This window comes from Pithys albifrons, chromosome 6, assembly GCF_047495875.1.
Source record: "Pithys albifrons albifrons isolate INPA30051 chromosome 6, PitAlb_v1, whole genome shotgun sequence".
Taxonomy (NCBI): domain Eukaryota; kingdom Metazoa; phylum Chordata; class Aves; order Passeriformes; family Thamnophilidae; genus Pithys; species Pithys albifrons.
The window spans coordinates 24,324,693-24,341,426 of record NC_092463.1 but is presented as its reverse complement, the minus strand read 5'-3'; the positions used below and the strand labels follow the sequence as shown (position 1 = coordinate 24,341,426).

General features: G+C 47.7%; 3 protein-coding genes across 19 annotated transcripts in view; 2 read left to right on the top strand and 1 right to left on the bottom strand.

The window, feature by feature from the left end:
• The window catches only part of AREL1 (apoptosis resistant E3 ubiquitin protein ligase 1), a 39,473-nt gene extending 33,539 nt beyond the window's left edge, over positions 1 to 5,934 (bottom strand). For 6 of the 10 annotated variants that reach the window (XR_011698022.1, XR_011698021.1, XR_011698023.1 and 3 more), the window contains exons 1-3: positions 5,806 to 5,880; positions 1,475 to 1,737; positions 268 to 327 (exon numbers count right to left, since the gene is read on the bottom strand). Coding sequence is in view for 7 of the 10 variants with exons in the window: in XM_071557832.1 (XP_071413933.1) it covers positions 268 to 283 (16 nt within the window). In the remaining 3 variants the exon portion in view is untranslated. Of the gene's footprint in view, positions 1 to 267; positions 328 to 1,474; positions 1,738 to 4,918; positions 5,286 to 5,647; positions 5,774 to 5,805; positions 5,881 to 5,914 lie in introns of those variants that run through there. The other 4 variants (XM_071557836.1, XM_071557833.1, XM_071557835.1 and 1 more) reach the window with 4 other exon arrangements.
• FCF1 (FCF1 rRNA-processing protein) lies at positions 5,892 to 13,578 on the top strand. 2 transcript variants are annotated; one of them, XR_011698024.1, is made up of 9 exons: positions 5,892 to 5,966; positions 6,052 to 6,119; positions 6,269 to 6,340; positions 6,592 to 6,740; positions 7,166 to 7,238; positions 8,087 to 8,174; positions 8,610 to 8,704; positions 9,458 to 9,611; positions 13,090 to 13,578. XR_011698024.1 is itself a non-coding variant. In XM_071557841.1 (8 exons), exons 1-8 carry the CDS (start codon positions 5,964 to 5,966, stop codon positions 9,504 to 9,506), a joined length of 597 nt encoding a protein of 198 aa, XP_071413942.1. In that variant the 5' UTR covers positions 5,892 to 5,963; the 3' UTR covers positions 9,507 to 11,812. The 2 variants fall into 2 exon arrangements, 1 of the variants encoding a protein (XP_071413942.1); XM_071557841.1 differs by lacking the exon at positions 13,090 to 13,578 and having other exon boundaries at positions 9,458 to 11,812.
• A 1,683-nt stretch (positions 13,579 to 15,261) lies between these two features.
• The window catches only part of YLPM1 (YLP motif containing 1), a 41,982-nt gene continuing 40,509 nt past the window's right edge, over positions 15,262 to 16,734 (top strand). For all 7 annotated transcript variants that reach the window (XM_071557830.1, XM_071557825.1, XM_071557824.1 and 4 more), the window contains exon 1: positions 15,262 to 16,339. In XM_071557830.1, the coding sequence (XP_071413931.1) occupies positions 15,302 to 16,339 (1,038 nt within the window). In that variant the 5' untranslated portion in view covers positions 15,262 to 15,301. The remainder of the gene's footprint in view (positions 16,340 to 16,734) is intronic.

Sequence of the window (16,734 nt, the reverse complement as noted above, 5' to 3'; positions counted from 1 at the left end):
AAGGCTGCATTAAGAGGCATCACAGAGGCAACAACGCCCCACTAGTTCTTGCAAGAAAGAGAAAGGGAATTAGGTCAGTGAAAGGACTTTAGGAACAAGAATGGTGGAGAAGCAAGTCTGCCAGGTGGAGAGCACAGTGTGGGGTGACAGTAACTTCATGTTTGTTAGGCATACTCTGAACTAACATTAAATCAAAGGCTATGAAGAAATCCACCTAAAGCCTATTGAGAGGTCAACAAATACAGTGGCAGCCTTTCCTTCACTTACCAATAATGTAAAACATCAGGTCCCTTCGGTGAGACACACAGCCGAGGATCACAGCTGCATCTAGAACACAAAATAGTCCAAGTCCAGTCCAGTGACTCTTCTTCACATACACTGGCCTAAATTTAATCTGTGATTCTCCAGAAAAAATGCCTAATGATCATCTGTCTTCCTCTCCAAGGACACCCCACTAAAGCATTATTCCATTGAAATACGCAAACGGCACAGCATGCTACAATTAACAGTTCTCTCTCTGTCACAGATTCCCACTCAGATTCAGGGATCTGTAAGAAGGACAACATATTATCCACTGAAAACAGTGAGAGCGGGCTCTGGGTACTGCAGGAATGAGTTACTTTTTGCAGGATCACCAACTTCAACAGCAGTGGCCAAAAGCCACTCATCCAAACTCTCACACCTAGTCACAAAGTTAACTTCTGGTCTGATATGAAAGCATATCACAGAACCACCACCAAAATGGACAGAAGTTGACCCTCAACCAGCAACATTAGAAGAAAAAGCTATGGAATAAAAGAGATGTAGATAAGACCATCCTCATTTGTTCAGAACAAACAAAATCCTTCTAGGGCAGAGCTGAATCAGTTTTACACCCTGTAAGTCTACTACAGAATGTATTAATGCAACTGGAAAACAATGCATGTGTATTTTTCTACTCGATTCTGCAAAGTGGAGCCTCTCCGCTGAAACTCTCACTGATAAACACAAAAACTAAAACCTGGAGTTTGTATACCATTAAGATTACTGCAGTTTTTAGAGACGCCAATCTATAATCAAGTTTTCACTGAGGGGACTGCTAAACAAACATGTAGTAAAAGACCACACCCAGAACCACAACATGCTGTTTGGTTGATGAGACATAGCTGACAGATGGAACTAGAGCAGCAAAGAATGTGTGTGGCGATCAGACAAAGGATTTGGCATACAGTAATGCATACAATATAGCTCGCCATGTCACTATTCAGTTAGTGAGAAGCTACATTGTGTATTTAGGCTGCTTTTTTTTCCTCTAAACAAACACAAAAGGGAAGTTATTCATCAGTCATCTTGACAGCAGCAACAACAGACGTCAGCATGCAGAAAGCTTAAATGAGTTATTTCCCTCCAACAGTCATGGCTTTCTGTCCCAGCAAATTCCCTTTGCTGGCCTCAGCAGATAGTCCATCCTTCCAGCCAAAGAGCAACCACATACCTTTACACAAGTGCCCATGTTCTAAAAGCCGAAAGGAGGGTACCCATTCTTCAGCATCCTTCCTCTTTGTGCCCAAAACTGGGACAAACGTCAGCAAGAAGAGGCCATTGAGAACATTATCACAGAAAGAGGAACTCTTGGGACTTGCATCACATAATCACTGCTGAAAGGTGAGGACCTGAGCACAGCAGTCTCTTCCTCTTTGTGTGGAAAAGGGTTGTCCTGCAGTGCTCTTCCCTTTAGCCTGCAATTTGCTAGCTTCCCTGGAAAAGTAAAAAAAAAAAAGAATTAGGCAGAAATAAGGAAGAAATTCTTTACTATGAGTGGTGAGGCACTGGATCAGGTTGCTCAGAGAAGCTGTGGCTGGCCCATCCTTGGAAGTATTCATGGCTATGCTGGATGGGGCTTTAAACAACCTCATCTGGTGAAAGGCATCACTGCTCAGGGGGTTGGAATTAGATGATTTTAAGGTCCCTTTCAAGCCAAATTATTCTATGATCAAGTAGCACTTCAATCCTTCACATCCAACAAAATGCCATATGCTATTCTCAAAATTATTTTGCTCAGATTTAAAGGGCCATTTATGGTCAAGTCTAGGAAAAAGAAAAGTCTTTGAAAGTTCTTGGACCACAAAGCAAACTGGATTTTTTTTTTTTTTGCTGCTGCTGTTGTTGTTGTTGTTTTAAGAATTCAGGAAATGAATATCCTCATAAGAGATTTCAGTTTCGGCAGCACTACTCACTAAATTACAGTTTATTGTCAGGATTGAGATTTAATTTAAAAATTAAATTTTAACAGCAAGGATTGATGCAGCCCACAAAATCCAGGACATATGCCAGAGGGAATGCCACAGAGCCTACACAGTCAGTATCTACTCATTCAGAACACAGATTACATAAAGGAGTGAGAGTGAGAATGAAAAGAACAGATCCACAGCAGCTGTCTGTTAAGACAGTTGCCTCTTTTGGGGATGTAAGTGATGTGCTCCTTCTGCCTACCATACCAACACCTCACCTCAGCTGTCACAGCCTTCTTAGATCCCCCTCATCTGCCTTCCTCTTTAGACCTCTCATTCCCCTCCATCCCTATAATCACACAGATCTGGCTGCCTTTGCACACTTCCACTAAGCTTTCTAATACATGTAAAACCAACTGGTAAGTCCATGCAGAGCACCTTGATTGCACTGGAGAAGCAGCCAGACTTTCACTGTCACTCTCACCACCCATATCTCAAGGAAAATCTCACCCACTCAGCTATTTTCCTCTTTCCTCTACTTAGTGAGCACTGATGCAGTCCCCAGGGTCTAAGTTCTCATTCTCCTCCTAGATGAAGCTCCAGATTTCCAAAGCCATAAATATCTGTGTATTAGGAAACATCCCTACAGCCCTAGCAAATTCTTTGATATTTTAGTTATTTTACAGTACATATCCAAGATATGCTACAAATGCCTGGTTGAAACTCCGCTTCAGCTTGGCCTGGCTGTCGAAGGTGTGTGGCTACTCCGCACAGAGCTGAGGAATTTCACAGAAACTTATAAATATTTACAAGATCTCCCTCTAGCATCTTACAGAACCAGACTCTTCATGCCACCAAAAAAACATCAACACAAAACTGGCCCTGTAGGTTCATCTACCAAAGCTATTTCTTGATCTTGGTTGCAGAATTTCCAAACTTGCTGGGCACAGGGAATTAGTTATCTCCATTAATCAGCACAGTAACTTCTCATTTTATTATCCCTACATGAAGTGGTAAACAAGAAGCCAAGTCAGGCAGCCTCCAGAGATGAAGCGGCTTTCATACAACCAACTTCCTTCTAGTTTACGTGCTGCCAGCAGCTTTAAGGATGCTCTTGCAGCTAGAATATATTGAGGTAAAGAACCTAGTTTCAACTAGGTGGTATCCAAGATACCTTGTCTCTCACTTAACAGAATGCAGATGTAAATTGCAATAGCATCTGTGCTGAGAACTGCTGGGTAACAATCCAGAAACAAATTCTGAAAATCAGCAATAGAACATGCCAAGATAGCTAGGCTGGGGAAAAAACCCCAGCTGAATTGCCCATCAGGTCTTAGTAACCTGGATCCAAGTACAGAGCAAGCAATGGTCTCCCACCACCTGCAGGGAAAATGGGGATTTGGAAAGCTTCGCCTTGGTTTGACTCAGGGAGAAGTACTGGCATAATCAGGGTAGACAGCATGGAATCATAAAATTAACTGTATTAGTGCCATTGCTTCTCTCAAGTCAGCAAGGCAAGGAAGTCCAGTAATGGGAATATATTTTGTTGTTTGTGTTATGGCTGCCGTGAAGCAAGAGGAGCACGCTGCAAAGCTCCAGAAGGACACACAAGTGTAGCCACACATACAAAAGGAACTGTAACACAGTAATGGACATTCATGCAGCTACAGCTACAAAGTCAGCTGCAGACATGCTCTGAAGAACTGAGGCACTGAGGTCCTAGGAAATCTGTAATGCTTTTTGATTTTTTTGGTGCACTGATAAATTTAACTGCCTTTCCTCTCTTCTTTAACAACAGACTTTTAATCTTGTTTTAAAACTTTTTTGCAGGTTGCTACTCCCTCATCCAAGTAAAATAAGAGAACCATTTATCCCTGTGCAGAATATCCCCTCAATCCACATGCACAAATGTCTACCACCAATGGCATGTCCATCTCATGCCATGCACTAGACAACTATTCCCTAGTGAAAGACACAGTATTTTCTCACACTAAGTAAAGCCAGCACAAGCCAACAAATAAGAATGCCCATGAGACCTTAATTTTAAAATACATCCACAGAAAACTGAAACATCAGTGCAAAAGGTACTAAGCAGGATCCAGTATTGGCTATCAAGGACAAAAGCCACATCAATGACCAGTGTCTACACAGAACAGTCATTCTCTCATCAGTGCTGGAATTTTTCATATTAGTTTACATACAAGCCAAAAAAACCCAGTGGCAATAGGAAAACAAAAAAAAACCCCAAACAAACACACAAACAAAAAAGGCAGGGGAGACTTCTGGCAACTGCTCAAGCCTAAGGACTTTTCATTGCAAATGAACCACCACCAGCACTGTCAGCTTCTCCCGTGCTCCTGAAAAGCCAGGTGATGGCAACTTTCAGTCCAGTCTCACCTCAACACCAGATCCATTTCCCAAGCACGCCAGAACAACATTCAGCCGCTTGCCACCCTACACATCAGTGGGGAAAGCAAATCAACTCCTTTCCCAAAGCACTCATGGTCTCTTAGGCAGCATCATGGGAGCTCCATCAACTGTGTTTCCTCGACCAGCAATTAACCACAGTATGATCACCCAGGTAGACAGCTGAGCTATGGTTTCCCTAATAGAGTTTTTCTTTCAGTCTAATTTTCTTCCTAGTTATCAGAGTCTCAGTCATAGTTCTACTGAGGTCACTACTTCCAGAAAAAACTCCTGTGTGGTACCTCATTGGCTGCTTTTTCTGTCCAGCACACCAGATAAAACCGGCTGTATTTGGAAGTTCTCACTAATCCCTGCAGCTTTAGTGAGAAAGGCCGTTCTTTCTCCCTTCTGTGCACAGCGCAGGAGAAACCAGGTGCCCAAAACCAGTTCCAGAATTTGGAGAACATTTCCTTTCATGTGTAAAAGAGACATTTTGGATCAGACTACACCATTAAGGCTGCATAAAGTACAGCTGATATGCTTATTCGCTAAGATTTCTAGTCACAAATGTAGGTAAGGTCTAAAGATAACGACAACCCACTGTTTTTCATTACCAATTTCATGAGCTAGAGCGCGGCAAAACGGGCATTGCATTCATTCTTAAAACAAGCCTCAGTCCAGCAAGCTCAGGTGAGCGGGCTGAAGACCTCCGTCACCTTCCGGCTCTACTAAGCAGAGAATGGGGAAAGGAGGGCGATCTGTGTGCAGTGGTGGGCTCGCTGGAGCCACCAAACCCCACGGCCTTTGCACAGGCGCCAGTCCCCCCAATCCACCCGACGTGCCCCCGATGCACCCGCAGCGCCGCGGAAGCGGCTACACCGAAATGGAAAGCCGAGGCCGCCGCAGGGCAGGCAGAGCCGGCCCTTCCCGCTCGCCGGGATCCCCGGCCCCGCCTGCCCCGCCTGCTCCGCCGCGGCCCGAGCGAGCGCGCCTCGCCGCCGGACAGCGCGGGGACCCCGCTGCGGCTGTACCGGGCCTACCGCGGATGCTCCGGGCCGGCAGCGGGGCCGCCACAACGGGGGACGCCCGTCGCGGCGGAGACACCGGGCTGTGGTTCCCTCGCCCCGGGAGCCCCGATCCCCACGTCAGGGCCGCGGCGGAGCAGGTGGAGCGCCGCTACCGCCGTTACCGTGGGCTGCCGCGGCGGCCGCGACGTCGGTGCCGCTGCCCCGCGCTGCCGCTGCCCGGCGCTGGCAGCCGGAGGTGACGCGCTCCCGGGGCGGGGCCCAGTGACGCACCGGGGGCAGCGGCGGCGAGGGCGGGACTGGCAGGGTCAGCGGAATCAGCATGGTGAGCCGGGAGCGGGCCGGGGTGGGTCGGCCTGGGATCGGGTCTCTTCTCAGCTCATCATGGCTGTGTGTCCGTCTCCCTGCAGGGGAAGCAGAAGAAGACGCGGAAGTACGCGGTCATGAAGCGCATGATCAGCCTCCGGGATGAGCGCATGTGAGTGTGGCTTTGCTCCCGGGCGGGGCCCTGCAGCGCCCTCGTGTCCCCCTCGGGAGAGGCAGAAGGGGATCCCGGCCCAGGCCTCGCCGCCGCTGGCCGCCCTTCCCTGTCGCTCGCCCCCAGGGAGTGCCTGTGTTTTTTTGCAGTAAAGAGAAGGACCGGGCGAAAGCCCCCGTGAAGAAGAAAGAGGACCCGAGTGCCATCAAAGAGCGGGAGGTGTAAGTACTGCCGGCGCACTAGGGAAGAAGGGAGAGATGGAGGGAAGGGGAGGGAGGGAGGCCCGGCATGCTGCAGGCTGTAACTGAGGGTGTTTCTGAGCAAAACTGTCAGGTAGGAAATGGTGCCCCAAACCAAGGGAGGCCTGACGGGTCTTCCTGTTTATTACTCCTCTTTCATTCTGTGCAAGTTGTAGGATTGGACGTGTTGTTAAATGCATTTAACTGATTTGAATTCTTTGTCTTCCTGGCAGCCCCCAGCATCCCTCTTGCTTATTCTTCCAGTATAATACACAGCTGGGCCCCCCTTACCACATTCTGGTTGACACTAACTTCATCAACTTCTCCATCAAGGCCAAGCTGGACCTAGTGCAGTCAATGATGGACTGTCTCTATGCCAAGTGTGAGTGTCTGCACTACTTGCAGCTTCTCTGACCATACAGTGCCACATTGTGTTTGTAATGTGCTTTGTCAGCCTTGTGCCACTGGCTGAAAATAACAGAAATCTTGATAAAAGGGTATGTGCCATAATCACAGAGCTCATCATTCATGGCTGTGATACCCTAGAACTGCCTCTGGTTTCAGTCAAATATAGGTCTTAAATGCTAATCTCAACAAAGGTAGACCATTAGTCACTTCAATATCTAAAATTATCATTGCATGGTCAAATTCAGTGGGTCTACATTTCATCACTTTGCAACCCTATCAGTTCTTACTGTAAGTAATATATTACAGAGTTCCCTTGGTAGTTCCTGGACATGTGAGCAATATAGGGGTCTGTGAATAAACATTGCTTGGTATTAATACAGGCTTTTTTTTTGCATACAGGTATTCCATGTATCACCGATTGTGTAATGGGTGAAATCGAGAAGTTAGGACAGAAGTACCGTGTGGCCTTAAGGTACGTGCAGGGTATTCTTCTCTGTTTCTAGAATTTAATGTTTTAATATAAATAAATGAAAAACATTTACCATGACTGGTGCTCCTGCACTAGAGGGCAGTTAGGTTGTTGCAGAGTCCTGAATGTGGTTTTATTTCTCTGACGTACGATGTCTCATGTTTTAGATTTTTTTAGTTTTTAAAAGAAGATGCTATGTATGAGTGCATAATATCGATCTGTAAATCTTTTGTCCTCCTAAGCCTGTCAAAATAAGGCTTTTTCTTGTTTCTCAAAATACATTTTTTTAATTAGAGAATTTCTAAAAATTAATAAAGAAGTGACCCAAGTCTTACAGAACTTTTTACTCATACTTCATGTTATTCCTGTATGAGTAGGTACCATGTACTGATAATATAAAGATTATTGTGTTATCTGTACAACACTAGTCCAGTGTAGTTCATGCTGTGTTGTAAAGTATCTGAGTACATCCCCTAAACAGCTTTGATGTTACCCTTCAGTGAGGAGATACAATTCCCTATATGAATGGTATCAACGATCACACACCAGAAGAAGTTCTTCCCACAGATAACTTATTTCAGATTACTTTGTTTGGTAATGGCCTGACAATATACAGATTTTGAATCCACCTAACAGTACTAAGAAATACTTATAATAGTTAAACAAATTGCATTCTTTTTTTTGTTCTTCATTTCAGTTGACTTTTGTGTACCATTTACTCCATCCCTTCAAGCCCTTCTTTTGTGAACAATGTTCTGTATCTCACAGAAAGGAGTGTTCTTGTTCCTTCATACTGTGTTACTCTACTCTCTGGTCTAATTGCTGTGGTGCTGCCTTGTATGTCCCCACAGAATTGCCAAGGACCCTCGGTTTGAACGCTTGCCATGTATGCACAAAGGAACCTATGCAGATGACTGCTTGGTACAGAGGGTCACTCAGGTATTTCCCTTTCTGACATTTTCTGTACTGTGCTAACATATTAAAAATTCCTGAACCCTGCTAACTACTGATGACTTAAATTTCCCACAAAGTAACTATAAAATCCCACTAAAGGGCAGTTTCAGTCCCTAGTACAACGTACTGTCTTCCTTGAGCATTCTTGTTGTATAGGACAGCATCAGGAAGCACTTAGGATGGGAAAGCAGTCAGCTTGGAAGGCTGGATGGACTTTCAGAAATGTCCATAATTTTTGATGAGCAGAAGGATGTTACTAGTCTGCTGTGGAATTCTGTACAAGTCCTAGTAATGCTGTGCTAAGGACACTTAGCCCTCTTGTGTTCCGTGAGCTCATGGAATAGTCAGCTCATTGGTCAGTTAAATTTTCTTTCTGTGGGTTCGCTGGTGTTGAATCTGACTTGCCTTCTCTTTTTACAGCACAAATGTTACATTGTGGCCACAGTGGATAAAGAGCTCAAGCGGAGAATACGAAAAATCCCTGGAGTGCCTATAATGTATATTTCCAGGCACAGGTAAGGGCCCCCTGATAGCGAAGAACCCTGCCCAGTACAATCCTTGTCTGAGAGGGGCTCTGTCACCACGTACTTCTCTCCTAACTAAGGCTGCAGTAAAGGGCTTGGGTTTTACACAGAAATGGAAGTAACAGCTACTGCTGGCTGGAAAGAGACTGGTCACAGACCCAGTTTTACTGCAGTCTACGTTTCACTTGTCTTTATCTGAAGACCTAGTTTCCTTGAGGCCAGTGTTTCCGTAGATCAGTTTTGCTTACCAGCAGCAGCAGGACTACCAGGCAAATGCTTTCTACAGGTTTTTGAGGAAAAGAACCCTTCTTGTTCCATAGTCTACTTGGTAGCTTTGTGTACCTTCAGCTAAGAGATTGCGTATGCTTCTTAGCTAAAAACTAGGCAACTCAGAAGAATACTAGTGCAGCATGTTGGAAATGAGAAGGTTGACTGCTAGAAACATGTAAAGTCTTAAGTGATCTATAATTAGAATGTGGCTCAGGACATTTTTCTCTGCAAACATCTTTGCCCCTTATTCACTGTGGCCATGAACTTTTGGAACAGACTGCCCAGGGGGTTGGTGTAGTCATTAGCCTTGAAGGTGACTTCACTGTCCAACACATTACACAAAGGCCAAGGCCTAGCAGGAATCCCTGAGATTGTAGAGCAGCCCTGAGGAGGAGAAGAGGGTAGATGCTCCACCACAGTGGGAAGGAGAGCAGGTGAAGTAGGTTGTTTTCATAAGTTTTCCTTCTTTCTCAGATACAATATTGAAAGGATGCCAGATGATTACGGAGCTCCTCGATTCTAACCTGTCCAGCCAAGCCATCGATGCCAGGACTCTGAGCCAGGATAAGGGTCCTTCTGATTCTAACCCTCCTGCTTTTTTGGTGGGACTCTGCTCATAGAACTGCAGGTGACTTCTTAGCCTTGATTTTCTAAGAAAAATCTATTTTGAAGAGTCTGGTTTTATTCATCATTGTTCTGACTTGGTCTGATTACCTGTAGCTGGGAGAAGTGTATAGGAAACCGGAGAGCAGTGCCCAGAACATGCCTAACTCTGTCTTCCTTGGGATCATTGGAAAAAGTGATTTCAGCATTCTAAATTACATACTGATGATGCAGGTCAGGCTGAGAATGAAACTACAAAAATTTTAAAAGCTTGTTATTGCTGCACCTGCAGTGGAACAGATATTCCTCTGGGAAGCTCCCTCACACCTGTTTCCTCAAACAAATTCAGAACCTGTGTTCTGGAGAAAAGACATCAGATCTGCACCAGTTGGTGGGCCTTCTCTGGAACAGCAGTCTGGAAGATTTTGGTTCGGAACTGTTGGGCTTTTTTTCAACTGCACACTGAATGAAGTTTGAAGTGTCCTGCTCAGATTGTCCTGTCTATAGCGGGTTAGCTGGCAGCCTGGTCCTCTTGCTTACATTTGGAGTGGTGGAGGCAGGGCAGGGTTGTGTTGGGACAGGTTTCTGTCTCTTGTTTGTCTGGGGCCTGTGCACCTCAAACCCTTATCACTTCTGTTGGGTATCAGGGAAGAGGAGGAAGATGTCAAATGGGGATAGGTACTAATGTGAGCTAGGAGCAGAGTCAGTGGGGGGGGAAAAGAGCAATAGCTGCAGGTATAGAGAGGCTCCCAGGGACCTGCAGCATTTACTGCAGGGAAAGAAGTGGTCAGAGGAGGGAGGGAAAAGCAATGATTAAACCACCTGGAGAAATGCAGGGGAAAAAGTATTTCAAAGGCGTAACTCTACAATCTCATATCTTCTCCATTACTCCTTAATTTTTAGCAATATAATTTGCTCTTAAAATCTTTGCTCTGTGGTGAGGAGAGGGTCAGCAGGGGCCATCATTCAAAAACATGTTTCCTGGCCAGCATGCTGGAGGTGTACAGGAGAAGCCTGAACATTTATATTATTCATAAAATTAATACTATTTCCAAGCTTTAGTAGACTTTTATCCTGTAGTGCCTTACACTGGTTTGGGTGCAGAGGTGGCCAAGAAAGCCAACAGCATCCTTGCCTGTATCAGAAACTAGAGAAGAGATTCTGCCCCGTACTTGGCACTGGTGAGGCTGCCCCTTACGTACTGTGTTCACTTTTAGGCCCCTCACTGGAAGAGAGACATTGAGATGCTGGAGTGTGTCCAATAAGAACAGCAGAGCTGGTGATGGGTCTGAAGCACAAGGCTTATGAGTAGCAGCTGAGGGAGCTGGGGCTGTTTAATCTGGGGAAAAGGAGCTCAGGGAAGACCTTACTGCTCTCTACAACTACCTGAAAGGAGGTTGTAGTGAGGTGTGGGTCAGTTTCCTTTCCCAGGTGACAGGATTGGAGGAAGTGGCCTCAAGCTGTGCCAGGGGAGGTTTAGGTGGGATATTAGGAAAAATTTCTTCACTGGAAAGGTGATCAAGCATTGGAACAGACTGCTCAGGGAAGCGTTGGAATCACTATCCCTGGAAGTGTTAAAAACCATGTAGATGTGGTGCTTAGAGACACAGTTTAGTGGTGGATTTGGCAGTGCTGCGTTTATGGTTGGATTAGATCTTAGAGGTCTTTTCCAGTCTTAATGGTTCTATAATTGCTGAACTCAGCTGTCTGTATTCTGCACAGCATACCATGTAGATAATTTTCTGTCCTTGCGAAATGTCCTGACATCATAATAACTTTCTGGCTAGCACCCTGTGTCTACAGATACTGCAGAAAACTTTGGGAACGTCAGACCTACTCCTCCTGCTATCTCTTTACTGGCTGCAGGCTCACCTGCTAAACATCCCTGAAATAATAGCATACTGACACTTTGAAAACTTAGTCCCTTCCAGGCTATCACAGTTGAAGTTTATTTTTTCAACCTGCACCCAGGAAGAGAGTATCCAACACCCCCGAGATGTCACACTTGGTGTATACGTACATTTCAGAAATAATATCCTTAGTTTTCTTTCCTCAATCCAATTTACATTTCTTTAAGCTGAATAATTGAGTATTGTCATGAACACTTGAAACCCATGTTTAGTCAAATGAGGACTGAAAAACAGTTGTAGGATTTAATCTCTGTAACCTGGTTTTCAGAATAATTCTAGTTTTAAAATACTTCTTCAAGTAAAGAGTTTACTAGAATTGTTCCTGTGCAAGTAACTTCATTTGAATGAACCTAAATGGAAGAAGACTGGACAAGAAAGAAATGGACATTTATGGTAATATTTGATCAAAATCTTTCTGGCACCAGAGCAGAGGTCAAAGATACAGCAACCTGATGAATTTGGGGAACATGAACCTGCCAGCAGAATGCCTATTGGAGGCATATATGTATGTAATATATATATGTAGCTGTGGGTAGGAGTCAAAGTAAATGTGCCCATTTACTGAAGTCTTTTATTCCTTTTACTCTGCCTTTTTTTAGTAAAAGGAGGAGAAACCTTGAGTACACATAAGGCAATTGCTAAAGATGTGTTAAGAGGGTTGAAGGCTGAGCAGCAAGGATAAAGTATTGGCAGTGAGCAAACCTATCAGGAAATTTTCTTTATGGAGTATAACTGGCAAGATTAATAACTTGGGTATTTAAAGTAAATAATGCGGAGCATCAAAGGACATCACACGATGAGCCATTATGGTTTTAGGTAGAATGCCATTTATTGATACACTGCAAGTGGTTGATATAGGGTCAAAGCTACGTGCTAATTGGTTATAGCAATTGTCACACCATAAAGCAACATTTCTTATTGGTTATATTCCATATCTCACAAGTCCAGTGTTTTGATAAAAAATCCTAACAGTTCCCAGGTGAATCTCAAGAGTTCTGAGAGAAACTTTCAGGAGTTCTTGTCTGAAAGTCTGGGTTGTTGCTGGGAACTCCTGCGAAGTGATTTCTTTACCACTCAGCAGCAGCTGTGCCTTTGTTTATTCTTTGCTGGTAGCTGCTTCAATCTCACAGAGTCCATACAGTCTGGATCGTTCACATGGCCATTGTCTGTAAGAAATCCCTTGACAGGTATTAACACCTAGTCAGAAAATGAAAGGGATAGGAAAGGATCACCTGAATGATCAACTGCTTCTCCTGGAGTGCCTCCTACAACTGTTTCTCCTGCTTCTCCTGCAGAGGAAAATATTTACTCCATGCACACAACAGCATCTCAACCTCAGATCCAACATACAGTAGGTCATAGGAGGAGAGATCATTGTCACAGGAAAGAGTTTGGTAAGCTAGAGTACTTTGATGTTCCCTCAAATGCAGAACCCTGCTAGTCCAAACCAGAAGAGAAATTACTTCCTGACCCAACTCTGGCAGCTGGTTTAAACCTGCACAGGAGTTAAATATCAAACAGATGCTTGCAGTGTTTCTCAGTAACTAGAGAGTCCAGCCTCCTCATTAACATCCTGTCCCTTGCTGTGTCCAGTTTCCACAGCTTCAGAAGATAGAGAACAATCAGGAAAGCCACGTAAAGAAAATCTGAATTTATGCAAAGAATGGAAGAAAATAATTTCTACTCATCTCTTGAGCTACCAGAAAGCCTAAGATTACTGAAGCCTTACCACCAGATGAAGTGAAGAAATTTAAGCTGCTGATCCAAGATGTGACACTGGTTCATTAAGGGATAATTGAAAGGTGGCATAATAGCATTGAAAAGCAGGAAGAACACGAACTAAAAAAATACCTGAACTAAAACCAACATAATGACAGCCAGTAATGTTATAAACTGAATAGAATGAAAGAATAAAAATAAAATAGTAAAATAATAAGAGGGCATAATGTGAACCTGACATGGTTGCTCTAGTGCAAGGTAATGTTGAATAAAGCCAATGTATCTTGTTTGGTGAGAGTCAACTCCACTGATGCCCAAATGAGATTTGAGTATTAAAAATGCATCTGTCACTTTATCTGTCACTTACAATTTGGTCTCCTCCCCTGACAGTCGTTAAGTACATGGATTCCTTCATAAGGGAAGTAACAAGTCTCTTGACAATACCGAGTAACTACAACTAACAGCAAGAATGGTGGGAAAGACCTGCCTGCATAAAATAACTCTGAGTAAACTGATCACAAGAGAACTCACTTTGAGTGAATAGATCAGGAGGATAAATTAAAGGATGTTTGCAACAGGAATTCCCTGTTTGGGGAGGACAGACTTTTGAAAGTTTAGTGGTTAAACTGGCCCATAGAGCTCAGGGATATAAATGGTAAGTACCTGTACACTGAAGGGGAGATGGGGGCTAAAAGTACAAATCCTATCTGGAAGTCACATTCACTGCAGGAGAGATCTAGACAGGCCATCCAAAACAGAAAAGGATCGATAAACATCTCTAGAGGAAAAGAAAGGATAGTAAAGAATAGAAAAGACAGTGTATTAAATTAATTTGCATCTCACAACTTGAGTTCACAGTCAAAGCTTTTTATGTAGATTATTGGTATTAATGTATCACCTCAGTGGATTCCCTGGAATGCAACAAGAAACGAACACAAAGTCCAGCTTTTCTACCAGAGAGGACAAAGCTTTTCCTCTATTAATCTAGTTTTCCTGGTTTTTCTCCTGACTGAAAAGTGTTAGGACTTTTCCTCCAACACCTGCTTTTCTCTGCCAGCCATGGATCCTTGATTTGCCAGCCATGAACACGACAAAAATTGCTCATGTTTTCTGTGCTTGGGAAAGAGAGCAAGCAGTGACACACCACAGTGCCGTTGCCTTGCTGACCTGTAGCCACTGGGCTTTGCTGCCGAGCTGCACACACACAAGCCCTCACATCTCTTCTCTATGCACTTGGCATAAAGGGCAACAGCACATATTTGTATCTTTATTTCATACATGAGTGTATGAAGAGAGAAAGTAAATTCTTTCCTGCTCCTCAGTGCAGTCACTTCTGTAATGGATGAGGTAATTTCACACATCCACTGCTCTATTCTCGGTTTTAGACCTCAGGTTTATCACCAGCATATTGGTTGGAAACACGGATTCATGGCATTCTGGGGATGGATGATCGGGGTGGATCACCTCGCAGGGCTCCGCTCCGCTCCGCTCTTCCTGAGGCTGCGGCCCTGCTTTGCCTTCGTGAGCCGTTCCCGGGCCAGCCTTAGCGGGTCCTGTGGCCGCGCCCGTGCCACCCTTCAATCGCTACAATTCTTCAACTCTGCCGCGGCGCCGCCGGCCAGCGGAGCGGGGTTTGCCGGAGCTACAGCGACACGGGCCGTGGGACAGCGGGAGGCACGGGAACACGGCCGCGCTGGGGCAGCGAGGGCACCGCGGGGCCGCAGGAGCGGGGGGACAGCCATACCCAGCCTTGCCCGCGGGGCACCTGCCAGCACCCCTGCCGGAAATGGAACGCCTTGCGCCGGGCCCTCAGCGGCTCCCCCGTGTTGTCCGCCCTGGTCCCACCCCGTGTCCCCGGGCTCGCCCCGCCCCGCGCTGGGGGCGCCCGCCCGCCAGGGGAGCGTTGTGGCGGCAAATGCCCGCCAGGGGCGCTGTGGTGGTGCCGCGACCCGCCGGGAGGCGCCGCTGGGCGCTCTGGCGCGGCGCTCGCTCTCGACTGCCCGGCAGGGCGGGGCCTCGCCGCGCAGGCGCCGCGCGCCGCCCGCCGCCGCCGTCGCCGCGGCCTGTGCCCGCTCCGCGCTCCGCCATGTACCCGGCCTGGGGCTTGTACGGGGCGGCTGGGCACTACCCGCCGCCCCCCACCTCCATCCCGCCCCCGCCGCTGCCCATCCCGCCTCCCAGCGTGCCGCCTCCTGCCGTGCCGCCGATGCCGCTGCCCAGCTACCCGCCGCCGGGCCCCGCGCCCCCCGCCGCCGCCCCGCCGCCCGCCGGTTCCTCGGGGTTCCTGAGCCTGCAGGAGCAGCACCTGGCCCAGCTGCAGCAGCTCCAGCAGATGCACCAGAAGCAGCTGCAGTCCGTGCTTCTGGGCCCGCCGCCGCCGCCGGGGCCGCCGCCGCCGGGGCTGCCGCCGCCGCCGCTGCCCGGCTCCTTCACCGACTGGCAGCAGCAGCCGCCGGTGCCGCCGGTGCCGCCGCCGGTCCGCAGCTACCAGAAACAGTACTCCCACCGCGAGCTGCCGCCGCGAAAGCCGCCCGCCGCCGGCCGAGACCGCGATGGGCAGGAGCCGCCGGGCGGGCACGGCGACTGGGGCGAGCCGGTGCCCGCCGAGGCGGTGCCCATGGACATGGAGCTGTCCTCGCCGCCGCAATCCCCGCAGGCCGCCGCCCAGCCCTACCTGCCCCTCGCCCAGCCCTACCTGCCGCCCTCCCAGGCCGAGCCCTACCTGCCCCCCGCCCAGCCGCCCCCGGCACAGTCCCCGCCGCTCCAGCCCTACCTGCCCCGGGCGCAGCCCTCCCAGCCGCCCCCCTCCTTCACCGAACCCCCGCCCTCCTACCTGGAGCCCCCGCCGGCCACCGCCTCCCAGCCCTACCTGCCGCCTCCTGCCCAGGGCTACATAGCACACCCCCAGCCCTACCTGCTCTCCTCCCAGGCCTCTCCTTCCCAGCCCGCGCAGCCCGCCCTGGTCCCCTCCATCCCTCCCCCGGCCAAGCCATCGCAGGCGCATTTCCCACCGCCCCAGCCGTCCTTGCCCCCTCCCGCCGCTGCCCAGCCGGAGGGCGCCCAGGGTGCAGCCAAGGAGGGCGGTGGCACGGAGCAGCCGGACCCCTCCACCATGACCCCGCAGGTAAGGCTGGCAGCGGGCAGTCGCCAGGGCAGCGGCGGCGGTGAACCGCTGGCGGATACAGAGTGTTGCAAAGGTCTCCGAGTAAGAGTGGTTAATAAACACACCGTATTTGCATAATACTTAGAGGGTTTGGACGCAACCTGTGGAAGTCTGGGAGTGGCACGGCTCCGGGGAAGGTACATAAATGCTTCTTTATCCAATGGTGGTCGTTAGGGTGTAAAAACCGCCATTTTTCAAGAGAAATTGAGTTGTTTCGGGAAAAGTGTAAATCCTGGCTGACTTTAATTTTTAGGGGATGTGTTGGTCTCTGGAGAATTGCATTCCAAAGTATAACATGGGGGCAACCTGCCTGTAACCCCTGCTGACTTCGTCTGGCCTGTTGTGGGAACAGCAGT